This window comes from Chiloscyllium plagiosum, chromosome 50 (genome assembly GCF_004010195.1).
Source record: "Chiloscyllium plagiosum isolate BGI_BamShark_2017 chromosome 50, ASM401019v2, whole genome shotgun sequence".
NCBI classification, from domain to species: Eukaryota; Metazoa; Chordata; class Chondrichthyes; order Orectolobiformes; family Hemiscylliidae; genus Chiloscyllium; species Chiloscyllium plagiosum.
This window is the reverse complement of record NC_057759.1, coordinates 6,525,578-6,541,557: the sequence shown is the minus strand read 5'-3', so window position 1 is coordinate 6,541,557 and position 15,980 is coordinate 6,525,578. Positions and strand designations below refer to the sequence as shown.

General features: G+C 42.7%; 1 protein-coding gene across 1 annotated transcript in view; it reads right to left on the bottom strand.

Annotated features, from left to right (window-relative positions):
• Positions 1–12,038: 12,038 nt before the first annotated feature.
• LOC122544534 overlaps positions 12,039–15,980 on the bottom strand; it is a 41,806-nt gene continuing 37,864 nt past the window's right edge. The window contains exons 4-5 of the mRNA XM_043683848.1: positions 15,126–15,328; positions 12,039–14,880 (exon numbers count right to left, since the gene is read on the bottom strand). Coding sequence (XP_043539783.1) covers positions 14,556–14,880; positions 15,126–15,328 — 528 coding nt within the window. The 3' untranslated portion in view covers positions 12,039–14,555. The remainder of the gene's footprint in view (positions 14,881–15,125; positions 15,329–15,980) is intronic.

Genomic DNA, 15,980 nt, shown 5'->3' with positions numbered 1-15,980 from the left:
ATTTGACAACCCAAAGGCTCTTTTAAGAGCCACTCACAGCATCTGTGAAAGGAGCTAAACTTTCTGTCGGATTGATTATTTTCCTCGCCTTTGTATCGGACATCAATAAATTCCACGCTCCATTTATTTGGATAATGTCACCATCTTCAGAAGCAGAGGAAGAATTTGTCATAAAATGCCATTGTAAGAGTGCTCTGAACGACAGGATTTTTTATTGAACGGTCACTGCTTGAGTGATCTGTTTTGTTGGAATGTCTTATGACTTTAGAATGTCGCCGATTAGATTCACATTTTCTTTAAGTGCAGTAGGAAGAGCTGGTTTGACCCAGTGCAGTAATGAGTCAATCGCTGCAGAATACAGTAAGGAACAGTCCCTGACCCTCTGCGCTTTATTTTCGGCTCGGTTCATATCCAATCTTTTATCCCCTGCCTCTGGAGAGAGAGAGCAGATTGAACATCAGTGAAGCATATTTTTCAACTGTAAAGGCGGGAATGGAGTAAAGTGAGATGGTCTGATCTTTAATTTCGTAATCGAAAAAAAGCAATCAGCGTGTACGTGCTCATGTATTCTCTGTAAAACTTGCTGCTCTTTTCTCCGTGATGGCGGGCAATTTTAAATTTGAAAATAAGCCGTTGATCTCTTGGCGCTATTTTTCCCCCCAGTCTCTCCTGCCTCCGCCTCACCACAAGCCATGTTAACGCAAACGGAGTCAATGAGGAGATTGGGTTTTTCCACAAATATCTAACAATACCGAAATTTGATGTTAAAATCACACTTGTTACTATATTTTTTTCATAAATTCCGCAATCCCTGATTGAATATCTCATTAGTATTTCTATCGGAAGTTAGTTTAAAAACTTCTTTCCCCTTCAAGGGTTTCCTTTTTATCCTGTGGTAAGTCATCCTTACGATCTTCACCGAGATCTATCATTTCCTTCGCATGTGAGGATTTCTCTTATCCTCAATTTCTATCCCTCATGGATTGTAATTGGTTTTGGAAGCCAAACTTTGATTTATTGACCAACCGCTAACCATCAGCCATTTCAGCTGCCAATCTTGTTGTTTTAGCTCTCTGCTCTTCTACGAGTTTTCACTACTACAGGAAGTGGATCTTTGAACTCCCGTCTAAGTGCCAATTTCCAATGTTCAAACCACCTCTCTGCCTTTCTTTTCTCTCTCTTCTCCATTTAATCATAATTCAAACGGTTTCATTTCTGTTGCCCTTTGCTTGTCTTTTGCCTCTAACTCAAGTTGCTTCATTTTCCATTGAATTTTAGCCATCTCTGAAGATTCTGATGGTGTTTCCAACAAATTTAAATGCTGAGCTACTGCTGTAATTATCTCTCCTTTCCTCATGGAAGGACGCAGCCTTAACCCCAGCTTGACTGCTATTTCCAGCAGCTTGGCCTTAATCACCTTTTGTAAAAGCCCCAAAATCACTTCTTCCACCCCACAATACTCCTGGTGACTGAAAGAGACATTGCTATCCCAAGCACTGTTTAAACCAACTGAATTCAAAACCCAGAACAAAAGACACTAACACCTACCTCTCGCTGCCTTCGAGTCCAACAACCCTAATCCCAAATCGAAACTATAGTAGAAATCCTGCAAAGAGCCCCCAAACTGGTATGGACCAGGCCAGACTCCCTCAAAACATTTCAAGAAAGTAGCCCGGACCCTAACTTTGCTAGTTGTTTTAAGCAGGTGTAACTCTGATATCCCAGGAGTGATGTAGCTGGTCATATCACATAGTTTTAAACAAAACAGAATTGATTTACAAGATTACCGAATGAAACCAACAAAGAGAATAGGATACTAAATTACTTAACCTATCCAAAAACCCAACAGATTATACCAACTTAACAATGTTGTTCCCAATACTTGCAACAGTCCCCACAAACACACTTTGGCACAAAAAGGTAAAATCAAACACAGGGTCTTACAGGAGGAATGTCAGAGAGAGAGTACCATCATGGACCAGCTTCTTTGGGTTCAGCAGCTTTTTCAATTGCCTGACTGCTTTCAGTCAATAGCCAGACAGCCAAAAACCAAATCAAACCAGAGAAAAGCTGAACTGGGACACTTCCCTTTCATTGTACAAGGGTTTTTTTAAAATGTGGAAGCCTTTTGCCTGAGGCATTATCTGTTAGTTATAATCAAAATGGCCCTAAAACCCATCAAGTCAGACTTTTTGGAGTCTGTGTCTTTTACAAGCTTATTAAAGGAGCAGCATCATCACAGCAGACTGGTTGTAAAAGCCATGGGATACAGGGTAATGTGGTAAATTGGATGCAAAGTTGGCTTAATAACAGGAAACAAATGGTAATGGTTGATGGCTGCTCTTGTGAATGGAAAGTTGTCAAGCAGTGGTCTGCATGGCTCAATGTTGGACCCTCTGATGTTTGTTTTATACGTTAAGGATTTGGACTTGAATGTGGTGGACAAATTTGTGAAATTTACAGGTGACACACAAATTGGCCATGTAGTGGATAGTGTGGAGGATAGCTGTAAGCTCCATAACTATCATTGATCATTTGGAGGAGTGGGCAGAAATGTGGCAGATGGAGTTCAGCTCTGAGAAGTGTGAGTGAATGCATTTTGGGACATCAAACAGTAAATGGGAATAGACGATAAATGAGAATATAGGAGAGACCTTGGTGTACAAGTTCACAGGTCCCTAAAGGTAGATGGGGTTGTAAAGAAGACAAGTGGAATGCTCTCCTTCATGGGCAGAGGGATGGAATACAAAAGTAGGGATATAACTATGAAACCGTATAAGGCACTGTGCAGTTGGGTTCCCACATCACGAGAAAGACGTCATTGTTCTGGAGAGAGTACAAAGGAGATTTACTAGAACGTTGCCAGTGCTGGTGAATTGTACCTATTGGAGAGGTTGGGGTTATATTCCTTGGCACAGAGGTGACATGATTAAGGAATACTAAATAGCGAATACTAAATAGTGAGCTACTAATGAAGGAGCAGAACACCGAAACCTAGTACTTCCAAATAAACCTGTTGGTCTATAATCTTGTGTTGAGTGATTTTTAACTTTGATTTGGTGGTGCATGCAGAGACCCTAAACTCTTAAACAAAAATCCATGGAACTGCACCTCAAGTTCTGTAAACTACAAGGCTATGGGCTGTGGCATGAAGGTGGGATGAGAAAGGGCATCTTTGGTTTGGTATATACAAGATGGGCTGAATAGCCCCCTCTGTGCTGTATTATTTTTATGATTTGATAGTTATCAATTGGACCCTCACATTCACCAAGCCAGAACTGACAGGTAAAGATCAATAACTGAACTCACATATCCACATACTCACTTGCATCACGTGGCCCCATTCATGGAGCTGTTGTTTAGTTTCTGGATCTTACTCAATTGGTCTTACAATTTTAAGAAAAAATGGACAAGGAGCAGCTCAGGGCAGGAGTGGAATCAGACCTGTGGTTCTGTTTAATTTGCTGGCTTTAAATAAAAAAATCTTAAGAATGAGGAACTGAATGTTACATTGATGTTGCCAATCACAGTTGATGTTGGTTTACAGGAGGTATCTCTTCTGTCTTCCTCCAGGCAAGTACTCAAAGGACCAAGACAATGTAATATTCCCTCGATACAGAGCCAAGTGTGACCAGCTGCTTCGAACAAACAGCAGGTATGTTACTGCGACCAGAGCGAAGAACATCCTTTCCACAGTCAGAGTGGATTGAGTCAGACTCACATTGAGCTCCATTTCCAGATATGTTCAAAGTCAAACACCACCAATGAAATGGAAGTTTCTATCTATTTAATCTCTCTTCTATATGCATGTTACCCAGTTTCAATCAACTTGAATGAATCCTCATCCGAAATTATACACTGCATTAAATCTGAACATCGAACAGTACAGCACAGGAATGGGTCCTTCAGCCCACGATATAGTGCGGAACATGCCGCCAAATGAAATGAATCCCTTCTGCCTGCCCTTGATCCATAACCCTCCAGTTCTTGCATATTCATTTTTTTACCTAAAAGTCCTTTCAATACCCTTATCGTATCTGCCTCCACCTCCACCCCTGGCAGTGCATTCCACTCCTACCACTCTCTGTTTAAAATAAACTGCCCCATATGTCTCCTTTGAACTTTCCCCCTCTCACCTTATATGCATGCCTGTTAGTTGTAAACATTTCAGTTTTTGGAAAAAGATTCTGACCATCAACCTTAACCATGCGTCTCAATTTTAGAGACTTCTGGATATAGGTTTGCTTGCTGAGCTGTAAGATTTGTTTTCAGACAGTTCATCACCACACTAGGTACCATCAGTGAGCCTCCGGATGAAGCACTGATGGTATGGCCCACTTTATATTTGTGTGTTTAGGTTTCCTTGGGAAGGTGACATCATTTCCTATGGTAACGTTGAGTCATAGAGATGTACAACATGGAAACGGATTATGTGGTCCACTCGTCCATGCCGATCAGATATCCCAACCCAATCTAATCCCACCTGCCAGCACCTGGTCCATATCCCTCCAAACCCTTCATTTTCATCTACCCATCCAGATGCCTTTTAAATGCTGCAATTGTACTAGCCTCCACCACTTCCTCTGGCAGCTAATTCCATACATGTACCACCCTCTGGGTGAAAAAGTTGCCCCTTAGGTCTCTTTTATATCTTTTCCCTCTCATCCTAACCTATGTCCTCTAGTTCTGGACTCCCCCACACCAGGGAAAAGCCTTTGTCTATTTATCTTATCCATGCCTTTATAAAAATCTATAAGGTCACCCCTCAGCCTCCGATGCTCTAGGAAAACCGGCCCTAGCCTATTCAACCTCTCCCTATAGCTCAAATCATCCAACCTTGGCAACATCCTTGTAAGTCATTTCTGAACCCTTTCAAGTTTCACAGCTTCACAGCATCTTTTGGATAGGAAGGAAACCAGAATTGCACGCAATATTCCAACAGTGGGCTAACCAATGTCCTGTACAACCGCAACATGATCTCCCAACTCCTGTACTCAATACTCTGACCAATAAAGGAAAGTATACCAAACGCTTTCATTATCCGATCTGCCTGCTCTCCAAGGTCTCTTTTTTTCAGCAACACTCCCTAGGACCTTACCATTAAGTGTATAAGTCCTGCTAAGATTTGCTTTCCCAAAATGCAGCACCTCACATTTATCTGAATTAAATTCCACCTGCCAATTCTCACCTTTGGCCCATCTGATCAAGATCCCGTTGTAATCTGAAGTAACCTTCTTCGCTGTTCACTATGCCTCCTATTTTGGTGTCATCAGTAAATTTACTATCTATACCTCTTATCCAAATCATTTATATACATGATGAAAAGTAGTGGACCCAGCACCGATCCTTGTGGCACTTCACTGGTCACAGACCTTCAGGCTGAAAAACAACCCTCCACCACCACCCTCTGTCTTCTACCTTTGTGCCAGTTCTGTATCCAAATGGCTAGTTATCCCTGTATTCCATGAGATCTAACCTTGCTCACCAGTCTCCCATGGGGAACCTTATCAAATGCCTTACTGAAGTCTATATCGATCATATCTACCGCTCTGCCCTCATCAATCCACTTTGTTGCTTCTTCAAAAACATCAATCAAGTTTGTGAGACATGATTTCACATGCGCAAAGCCATGTTGACTATCCCTAATTAGTCCTTGCATTCCCTAATACACGTACATCCTGTCCCTCAGGATTCCCTCCAACAACTTGCCCACCACTCACTTCAGGCCCACTGGTCTATAGGTGCCTGGCTTATCCTTACCACCTTTCTTAAACAGTGGCACCACGTTAGCCAACCTCCATTCTTCCGGCACCTTACCTGTGACTATCGATGATACAATATCTCAGCAAGTGGCCCCAGCAATCACTTTCCTAGCTTCCCACAGAGTTCTCGGGTACACCTGATCAGTCCTGGGGATTTATCTACTTTTATGCGTTTCAAGATATCCAGCATTCCCTATACCTATGAGCCTTTCTTTTCACCCTCACAGGAATATGCTTTCTCTGGACTCCTGTTGTCTTATCTCTGAAGGCTTCCCATTTTCCAGCCAGCCCTTTGGGGGCAAATGTTTGCAAGTAATCAGCTTTTGAAAGTTCTTGCCTAATACCATCAAAATTGGCCTTCCTCCAATTTAGAATTTCAACTTTTAGATCTGGTCTATCCTTTCCAATCACTATTTTATAACTAATAGTGGTATGGTCACTGGCCCCAAAGTCCTACCCCATTGACACCTCAGTCACCTGCCCTCCCTCTTGTCCCAAGAGCAGGTCAAGTTTTGCACCTTCTCTTGTAGGTACATCCACATACTGAATCAGAAAAGTGTTTTGCACACACTTAACAAATTCCTCTCCATATAAACCCTTAACACTATGGCAGTCCCATTCAATGTTTGTAAAGTTAAAATCCCCTACCATAATCACCCTATTATTGTTACAGGCAACTGAGAACTGTTTCCTACTTTCCCTCTGACTATTAGGGGGTCTATAATACAATCCCAATAAGGTGACCATCCCTTTCTTGTTTCTCAGTTCCACCCAAATAACTTCCCTGGATGTATTTCCAGGAATATCCTCCCTAAGTACAGCTGTAATGCTATCCCTTATGAAAAATGCCACTCCCCCTCCTCTCTTGCCTCTCTTTCTGTCCTTCCTATAGCATTTGTATCCTGGAACATTAAATTGTCAGTCATGTCCATTCCTGTGTCACATTTCTGTAGTTTCCTGTGGTGATGTCACTTCCTGTTCTTTTTCTCAGGGGGTGGTAAATGGGATCCAAGTCAAAATGTTTGTTGGTGGAATTCCGGTTGGAATGCTATGCTTCTGGGAATTCTCGTTCATGTCCCGATTTGGCTTGTCCTAGGATGGCTGTGCTGTTGCAGTCAAAGTGCTGTCCTTCCTCATCTGTATGCAAGGATACTAGTGAGAGTGGATCATTTCATTTTGTGGTAGGTGATGTACATGTATCCTGGTGGCTAGTTTTTTGCCTGTTTGTCTAATGTAGTGGACTTATAAATAGAAAGCGGGCCATATCTCCGGTGCTACATCCGGAGGCTCACTGATGATGTTACCAAGTATGGTGACAAAATGTCTGAAAACAAACCTTCCAGCTCAATCAGCAAAGCTAGATCCAGAACCTCAACCTGAGCTACAAATCTACTCAAAACTTTCTACACTTCCATTACATTTCCCCTCGGTCGCTGCTGCTCAGAAGAAAACTACTCGGGTGTTTCTAGCTTCTCTTTATAGTTCATACCCTCTAATCTGGACAATATTCTGGCAAACCTCTTCTGCATCCTCCCTAAATCCTCCACATCTTTCCTGTAATGTGCCGACCACAACTAAATGCAATACTCTTCAGTTAAGAATCACACACCAGATTATAATCCAACAGGTTCATTCGGAAGTATGAGCTTACACAGTGCTGCTCCTTCATCAGGTAGCTGTGAAACAGGATAATAAGACACAGAATTTATAGCTAAAGATTAGTGTCATGCAAATGAAATTATATATTGAACAAACCTAGATTATTGTTCAGTGATTCATCTTTTAGAACGGGTTGCGGTTAATTAATATATGCATCCTAGAACTTCTTTAAAGTCACATTGTCAAGATGACTTCAGGTTTTATTTTAAAAAGGGTGACATCTCAGCTCAGGCAACATATTAAAGACGAGAGGTTAGAGTCTGACTGTATCCCAATCTTGAGCGAGCTGAAAAATGTGTTGCTGGAAAAGCGCAGCAGGTCAGGAAGCATCCAAGGAGCAGGAGAATCGACGTTTCGGGCATAAGCCCTTCTTCAGGAATCCTGAATGTCGATTCTCTTGGTCCTTGGATGCTGCCTGACCGGCTGCGCTTTTCCACATTTTTCAGCTCTGATCTCCAGCATCTGCAGTCCTCACTTTCTCCCAATCTTGAGTAAGTCTGGTTCTATTTCCAAAGTAGGAATTTATAAAATATTACATGGATTGAGTGTCTGTAGATTGAGCAAAATTAGAATGTGTCTGCAAATGCAAATTCAGCCCAGTGTGTGGGCATGTGAATGTGGGTGCATCGGAGGATGTGTGTATGCGCATGCTTGGGTATTCCATCCGCGTCCGTCCGTCCGTCCATCCGTGTTCTGGCAGCTAATTCCATCCCAGGGAGGATACGTTTAACATTACAATCAGGGTGAACAAAGAAACGATGCTGGTAGCTTGAACAACCATATCTGAAGTAGATAGTGAGTACAGATATTGAAGGAAACATTTCAGCTATCAGTAACTGAGAAGGACAGAGTTAACCTTTTGTCACAATACTCTTAAGTACGGCCTAACCAAAGTCTTATAAAGCTGCAATGACATCCTGACTCTTGTACTCAATTCCTCGACCAATAAGGCAAGCATGCCATACGCCTTCCTCTAGATACCATCCTGTCTACTTGTGTGGCCATGTTCAGGGAGCTATAGACTTGAACCCCAAGATCCTTCTGTATGTCAAAGGTGTTCAGAGTACAATCATTTACTGCATACCTTTCCGTAACATTTGATCTCCCAACGTCCAGCATCTTACACTGTGCCAGATTAAACTCAATCTGCCATTTCTCCACCCATATCTGCAACTGATCTATATCCCACTGTATCCTTGAACAAGATTATGTTAGATTGCCTACAATGTGGTAACAGGCCATTCGGCCTCACCAGTCCACACAGACCCTCCGAAGTGTAACCTACCCAGACCCATTTCTCTCTGATTAATGCACCTGACACTATGGGGCAATTTAGCTTGGCCAATCCACCTGACCTGCACATCTTTTGGATTGAGAGGAATCTGGAGCACCCGGAGGAAACTCACGCAGACATGGGGAGAACATGCAAACTCCACACAGACAGTCGCCTGAAGCTGGAATCAAACCCAGGTCCCTGGCACTGAGACTGCAGTGCCACCCACCACATACAAGCTTTTGTACTCCCTACATCTCCTACCCATTTTTATGTCGTCTGCATTTAGTAACAATAATATTAATGTTACAATCAAGGCAAACAAAAAGCTGATGCGATTACTTTGAACAACCATAAGTGGATGTTGAGTACAGATGTTGAAAGAAACATTTCAGCTATCAGTAACTGAGAATGACAATTAATCTTTTGTCACATACATAGATACAGCAATCAAATAATATGACTTCCAAAGGCACATTCTGTGTCAAAGTTTGACAGAGAGAATGATTAATGTGTCGGTACGTAACCACACATCCATTCCCCACCCCACGCACACACTCTCACCCTTTCTCTGACTTACAATGCGTTTCAAAAACATACACTATCCTGACACACGTTACAATGTCTAACAGTTCCATTGACATTGGGAGCGACAGAAAATGTTACAAACAAAATGATTTCTTCCCACAGATCCCTTGTCAGAGAGGCCTACAACACAGAGACACTACACTACCAACCACACCGTACCATGGCCCAACACTTCAACTGCCCCTCCCACTGCTGAGGAATGCAGGTCCTGGGCCTCCTCCGTCACCATTCCCTTATCACCCGATGCCTGGAGGAAGAACACCTCATCTTCCACCTCAGAACCCTCCAACCCCATGGCATTGATGTGGACTTCATCAGTTTCCTCAATTCCCATTCCCCACCTTACCCCAGTTCCAAACTTCCAGCTCAGCTGATGCAATTACTTTGAACAACCATAAGAAGATGTTCAAAACCTTTGAGTCTGCACTGATCAGAAACAACCAGCTAACAATTTTCATCCTGATCAGCCAGCATCTATTTGCATAAATGTATCATGGTAGCAGAGAGCCTGCCATCCCCATCTTTATCACAACATCATTCTCCATTTCTTCATGTTGTAGTAGAAAACTTTGTTTTGTCTGTTTCAAGAGTGTGGTGCTGGAAAAGCAGAGAAGGGCAGGCAGGAAAATCAAAGCCCTTCATCAGGAATGAGGCTGGGAGTCTTGGAGGTGGAGAGATAAATTGGAGGGAATTGGGGTCGATGGGAATTTAGATGAGAATGCAACAGGTGGATGAAGGTGGGGGTAAAGGTGATAGGTCAGGGTGGAGGGTGGTGCAGATAGGTGGGAAGGAAGACGGACAGATGTGACAGGTCATGAGGACAGTGCTGAGCTGGAAGTTTGGAACTGGGGTAAGGTGGGGAACGGGAAATGAGGAAACTGGTGAAGTCCACATCAATGCCATGGGGTTGGAGGGTCCTGAGGTGGAAGATGAGGTGTTCTTCCTCCAGGCATCGGGTGGTAAGGGAATGGTGACGGAGGCGGCCCAGGACCTGCATTCCTCAGCAGTGGGAGGGACAGTTGAAGTGTTGGGCCATGGTGCGGTGTGGTGTGGTTGGTAGTGTAGTGTCTCAGAGATGTTCTCTGAAGCGCTCTGCGAGTTGGCATCTTATCTCCCCAATGTCGAGGAGATTGCATCGGGAGCAGCGGATACAGTAAATGACGTGTGGAAGTGCAGGTGAAACTTTGATGGATGTGGAAGGCTCCTTTGGGTCCTTGGATGGAAGTGGTGGGGGAGGTGTGGGCGCAGGTTTTGCAATTCCTGCTGTGGCAGGGGAGGGTGGGTTGTTTGGAGGTGTGGACCTGATGAGGTTGTTGCGGAGTGAACGGTCTTGACGGAAAGCGGATAGAGGTGGGGAAGGAAATATATCTCTGGTGATGGGGTCTGTTGATGGCAAAGCATGATGCGATGTATACAGAGGTAGGTGGGGGGGTGCGTTCTATCCTTGTTGTGGTTGGAGGGGTGTGGTTCGAGGGCTGAGGGGCGGGAAGTGGACGAGATGCACTGGAGGACATCAACCCCTACTTGGGAGGGGAAATTGCAGTCTTGAAAGAGGGAGGCCAATCTGGCGTGTTCTGTGGTGGAACTGATCCTCTTGGGAGCAGATACGGCGGTGGTGGTGGAAGAATTGGGATAAGGGACATTTTTGCAGGAGGCTGGGTGGACAGAGGTATACTCCAGGTAGCTGTGGGAGTCGGTGAGTTTGCAGCATCTGCAGTACTCACTTTCACCTTTGTCTGTTTCAGTCCAACCAGAAACTTTATAGACAACACTACTATTATAGGACAAGCCAAACAGAGAACAGCCAGGGAATTCCTAGAGGCATGGCACTCATCCACAGATTCAATCAATAAGCACATCGACTGGTAACCATCCTTCAAAGCAGTGGAGAAAGGGGGGGGTGGGGGGAAACGAAAGCCAAAATTGGTAGGTTTGTAAAACTGCTCATTTTATTTTCAGGCAGAGCAGAACAGTGTTGATTAATCCATAATTGGAATTTGGCAGTTTACATATTCTGCACTGCAAGACAAAAAAAAAAAGTCCTTTTCCTTTCCTCCTCCCTACTATAGAGCAATGCAACAGTACAGCTAATGGTGCATCATCATACGACAGAGCAGGGTAATGTTCTGTCGACATCAGAAAATAGAATTGTCTTTTCTGTACAAGGAACATTATGGTCAGTCAGCTCCAATGCAGTTGAATTGTTTGTCACCCTTTCATTTAGTTGCAAATGGATTCAGTTTACATTGATTTTTACTTCACCAAATGCATAAAAGAACATCACTATGCACTGAAACAAAAACTGATGGCTTTCTGAAGACCAACATTTTATATCATTACTCTCTATTAGATTCCACACCATACAAGATACAAAAGGTCCATTCCTTTTCCTACCTTGACACTGAGGAACAGCACAGAATCTTTTCTGTTGCAGTGTGTTACATTTTCACTTGCACGTGATTCCTACAGGCACTAACAATTAAAGAACTTCAGCTGTTTCCCATTCACTACAGGAGACATGAACTGAGATACAGACAGAGTGGCAGCACAAGAGCAAACTCACTCTCACTCAGCCACTGGATGCTGAAAGGAAAAGAATAAAGTTTGGCCTCTATTTCCAGATGTGAATTGACTCTCAACATCACGTATCACAGCTGAGGATATACAGTGCCCAGCAGTGCCTGATAAAGTCTACTATATATGTATACACACACACACACACAATGTAAAAATAAACAGATTGAAATGCAATACAGTTACGCATCATTGAAAAGAGTTTATTTACAGAGTTTATGCTACACTCAGACACAAACCACAATTGAACATAGGTGATTGAAATCCAGTAAATCTCCAATGAACCCTCTCAAGAACTTGAGGATCCTTCCCTAAATAATGTGCCCAGAACTGAAAACAACCGTGATCTGTCCGACCAAGGACGACAGTTATTAAAAGTCAGATGTCTACAGAACTGATGTCAAATTGTCCTTTCCACATAGACACTGACAATGAGGGGATGAAGTTCACATTCCCAACAAATACTGTAGAATTGATGCATTAGAGAATGTCCCAGTATATATACAAGGGGATGAATGGTCTGCTTCTGATCTGTACCATATCAGTGATTCTGATTTTGGTGAGAAAACTGATGACATGCTGTGGTGTTGCATATTGGTATAAAAAATATCATACAGAAATGAACTGACATGCAGAATAAAATACACTTTCATGAAAAAACACCAATGTCTAGGTACAAATTGAAACTAAATGTCTCAGTGATCCCAGACTCTCTACCCAAACAGGAAATGTGTGACCATGATTCAGAATGGTTCTCAGAATAAAGCAGTTTCCCTTCCGCTATCACCCTAGCTCCTCTCTCCCCAAGACAGACCTGACAGTCAACACAGAAATCACAAAATGCAGAAAAGATTAAGACCCAGTCTCAACACCCTCATAACAACTATCACAGAACGTATCACACAGACACAGAATATTACTGGCTTCCACTTAGATACGAAAGAGTAGAAATTGATAAGTACAGGCTGATAACTACACACACACTTTCATTTTGCAGAAACAGACAAACAAATGATGACAACACAGTTACCGCAACGCAAATGTGTGACTATTAATCTCCATTGGTCGGTTTCTAAGTGACACATTAGCATTTCAGTATCTGTCAGGGACAGATTAATAACTATACTCTCATTCACAAAGACAGGAACAGAATGATAACTACACGCCCAGTTTCACACAGCATAAACTGACAAGTACATTGTGACAATGACAGTCTCATATTCACAGAGCAGATTCTCACGGGTACATATTGGTACCTGCAGTGTTCACATTCACCAAACAGGAACTGACAGGTACAAATGATAAGTAAATTCACATATTCTCAAGGCAGAGATTGAAAGGCAAATATTGGTGATTACATTCACATAGTAACATAGGAGAAAGTGACAGGCACAGATTAATATTGACAATCTCAAAACACAGCAGGGACAGAATGGTAAATACACTCTCACATTCACATAGGGGAAACGGGCAAATACAGGTCAATATTAACTGTCTCAATTCACAGAGCAGGAACAGACAGGTAAATCCCATTCACATATGGGTAACGAACAGGTAGAGATTAATAGTTACATGCACATAGAAGAATCTGACACGTACTCATTAATAACTACATTGTTATATAAAATGATTAGGAGTTTGGTGTTGAGATTATAATCTCTAATTCACAGTTGATACTAACCCAGGGAGAAGAGTGAATTGTGAGGATGATGCTGAGTGACTTCACAGGGAGATTGACAAATTGGCCAAATGGGTAGAAATCTGGCAAAAGAATTCCAATGCAGAGGAATGAAATGAAATGCATTTTGCTACCAGAAACACATGGCAACAATGTAGGGTCAATGGTACATTTTTGTAGGGAGCACTAGAGCAGAGGAACCTTGGGGTTCATGCACATCATTCTCTCAAGGTCGCCAGGCAAGCTGAAACAGTTGTGAAGAAGGTTTATAGGATTCTTGCAGTTATAAATAGAAGCATTGAGTATAAAACTGAGAAAGTGATGCTATACCTCTACAAATCATTAGTCAGGTAACATTTGTGTTCAGTTCTGGGCACTTTATTTAAGGAAGGAACTTCAAGCTCTGGAGAGGGTTCATGGGAGTTTTACTAGAATGATAGAAGAAATGAAGGATTTTACCTACAAGGAATAATTAGTGACATCAGGCTCCTTCTCCTTGAAGCAGAGAAGATTTAGAGAGGGACCTTATGGAGGTGTTCAAAATTATGAAGAATTTTGACAGGGGAAAGAAGAATTTTTTTTACCACAAGTTGGTATGCCAGTAACTAGGGGTCACAATTTCAAGATTGCTGGCAAGACAGCTGGGAGTCACATGAGGAGATATGTCTTTTCTCAAAGTTGTTAGGATTTGGATTGTGCAGCCTGGGATTGTGGTGGAGGTAGATTCCGTATGAGGTATGAAAAGAGATCTGGAAGTATATTTTATGTGATGAAGTTGGAGGACAATGAAGATAGGGCTAGGGAATTATTGTCTTGAATTATTTCCAGCTCACCACAATTTAAATAAAAGATGTAGAGTATGTACAATTCATTGTCTAGTCTGCCTTGACCCATTCACCAGGAAATCAAATGGATGCTCAAGTTAGGAAAGGACACCATAAAATCTTAAATCTCTGCCATCAACAATTAGATCGTGCTACAGCCGTATAAATTGACCCACCGAGAGTTGTGGGAGAGACCATTATCCAGATGGTTTCTCAAGACAAGTCCATCTTTTGAACTGACATCTTGCTGTGTGAACTGAGACAAAGCCTAACCAAGTCACAGAAACATGACAGTGCTCTGCCTTCTCTTCCATTTCCTCCTTATTTGCGAGAAGATAGATTTGCTGTTGATTGATTTGTGAAGTTTCACAGGCTTTCTTCTGTGCTGTCTCACAACATCTGTGGAAGGTTGGCATAAACGTTTCCCTCTTTGTCTTGACCTGGTTCCTCATCCCCTCTTGTATCTGTGTTCCACAGGCTGGCGTAAGTGATGCAGGGTGGTTGCTGTTCCGCTTGGTCAGCCTGAAAACAGGTCAACAAGAAACGTAGTAGATAGGAGCAGGACCAACATTGGTGGCATTTTAGACAGAGAAGAAGGTTATCTAAGAGTATAATGGACATTAGATCAGCTAGGCCAGTGGGTCGAGGAATAACAGATGAAGTTTAATTTAGGTAAATGCGAGGTGTTGCATTTTGGTAAGGCAAACCAGGGCAGGACATATACTGTTCATAGTACAAGTCTGGGGACTGTTTCCAAACAAAGAGACCTTGGTGTGAAGGTTGATTGTTCCTTGAATGTGGCATTGCAGCTAGACACGGTGGTGAAGATGTTTGGCATGCTTGCCTTCACTGAATAGAGCTCTGATGACAGCAGTTGGGGCATCATGTTACAGCTGTACAGGATGTTGGTGAGGCCACTTTTGGAATACTGTGTGCAATTCTGGTCAGCCTGCTGTAGAAGTTTCTTCAGCTAGAAAGGGCACAGAAAAGATTGACAAAGATGTTACCAAGATTGCAGGGTTTGAATTATAAGGAGAAGCTGCAGGAGCTGGGAGCTTTTCTCCCCTGGAGCTTTGGAGGCTGAGGGGTGGCCTTACGGATGTTATAAAATCACGAGAGGCAAATAGGTATGGTCTTTTCCCAAACGTAGGGGTGTCCAAAACTAGTGGGCATAGGTTTAAGGTTAGAGGGGAAAGATTAAAAAGGGACCTGACAGGCAAATTTCTCACACAGAGGGCAGTGCGTATATGGAATGAGCTGCCAGAAGAAGTGGTAGAGGCAGGTACAATTACAACATTTAAAAGACATTTGGAAAGGTACATGGGTAAGAAAGGTTTAGAGAGATATGGGCCAAATGCAAACAAATGGGACTAGTTGAGTTTGGGCAACCTTGTCAGCATGGGCGAGTTGGGCCAAAGGGCCTGTATCCGTGCTGTATGACTCTATGAAAATGGATGAGAAAAACAAACTTTGCCTGAAAGACAACCAGTGTACAGCAGGAGCTGTGACTATTTGGGTTCATTTTCCAGACTAATTTCTCTTAGCAAGGCATGTGTTTGGAGCAAGCCTAAAACTGACCCTGACAAATGTTATTTCTCTGTACTCTGAACAGAATGTGGCCA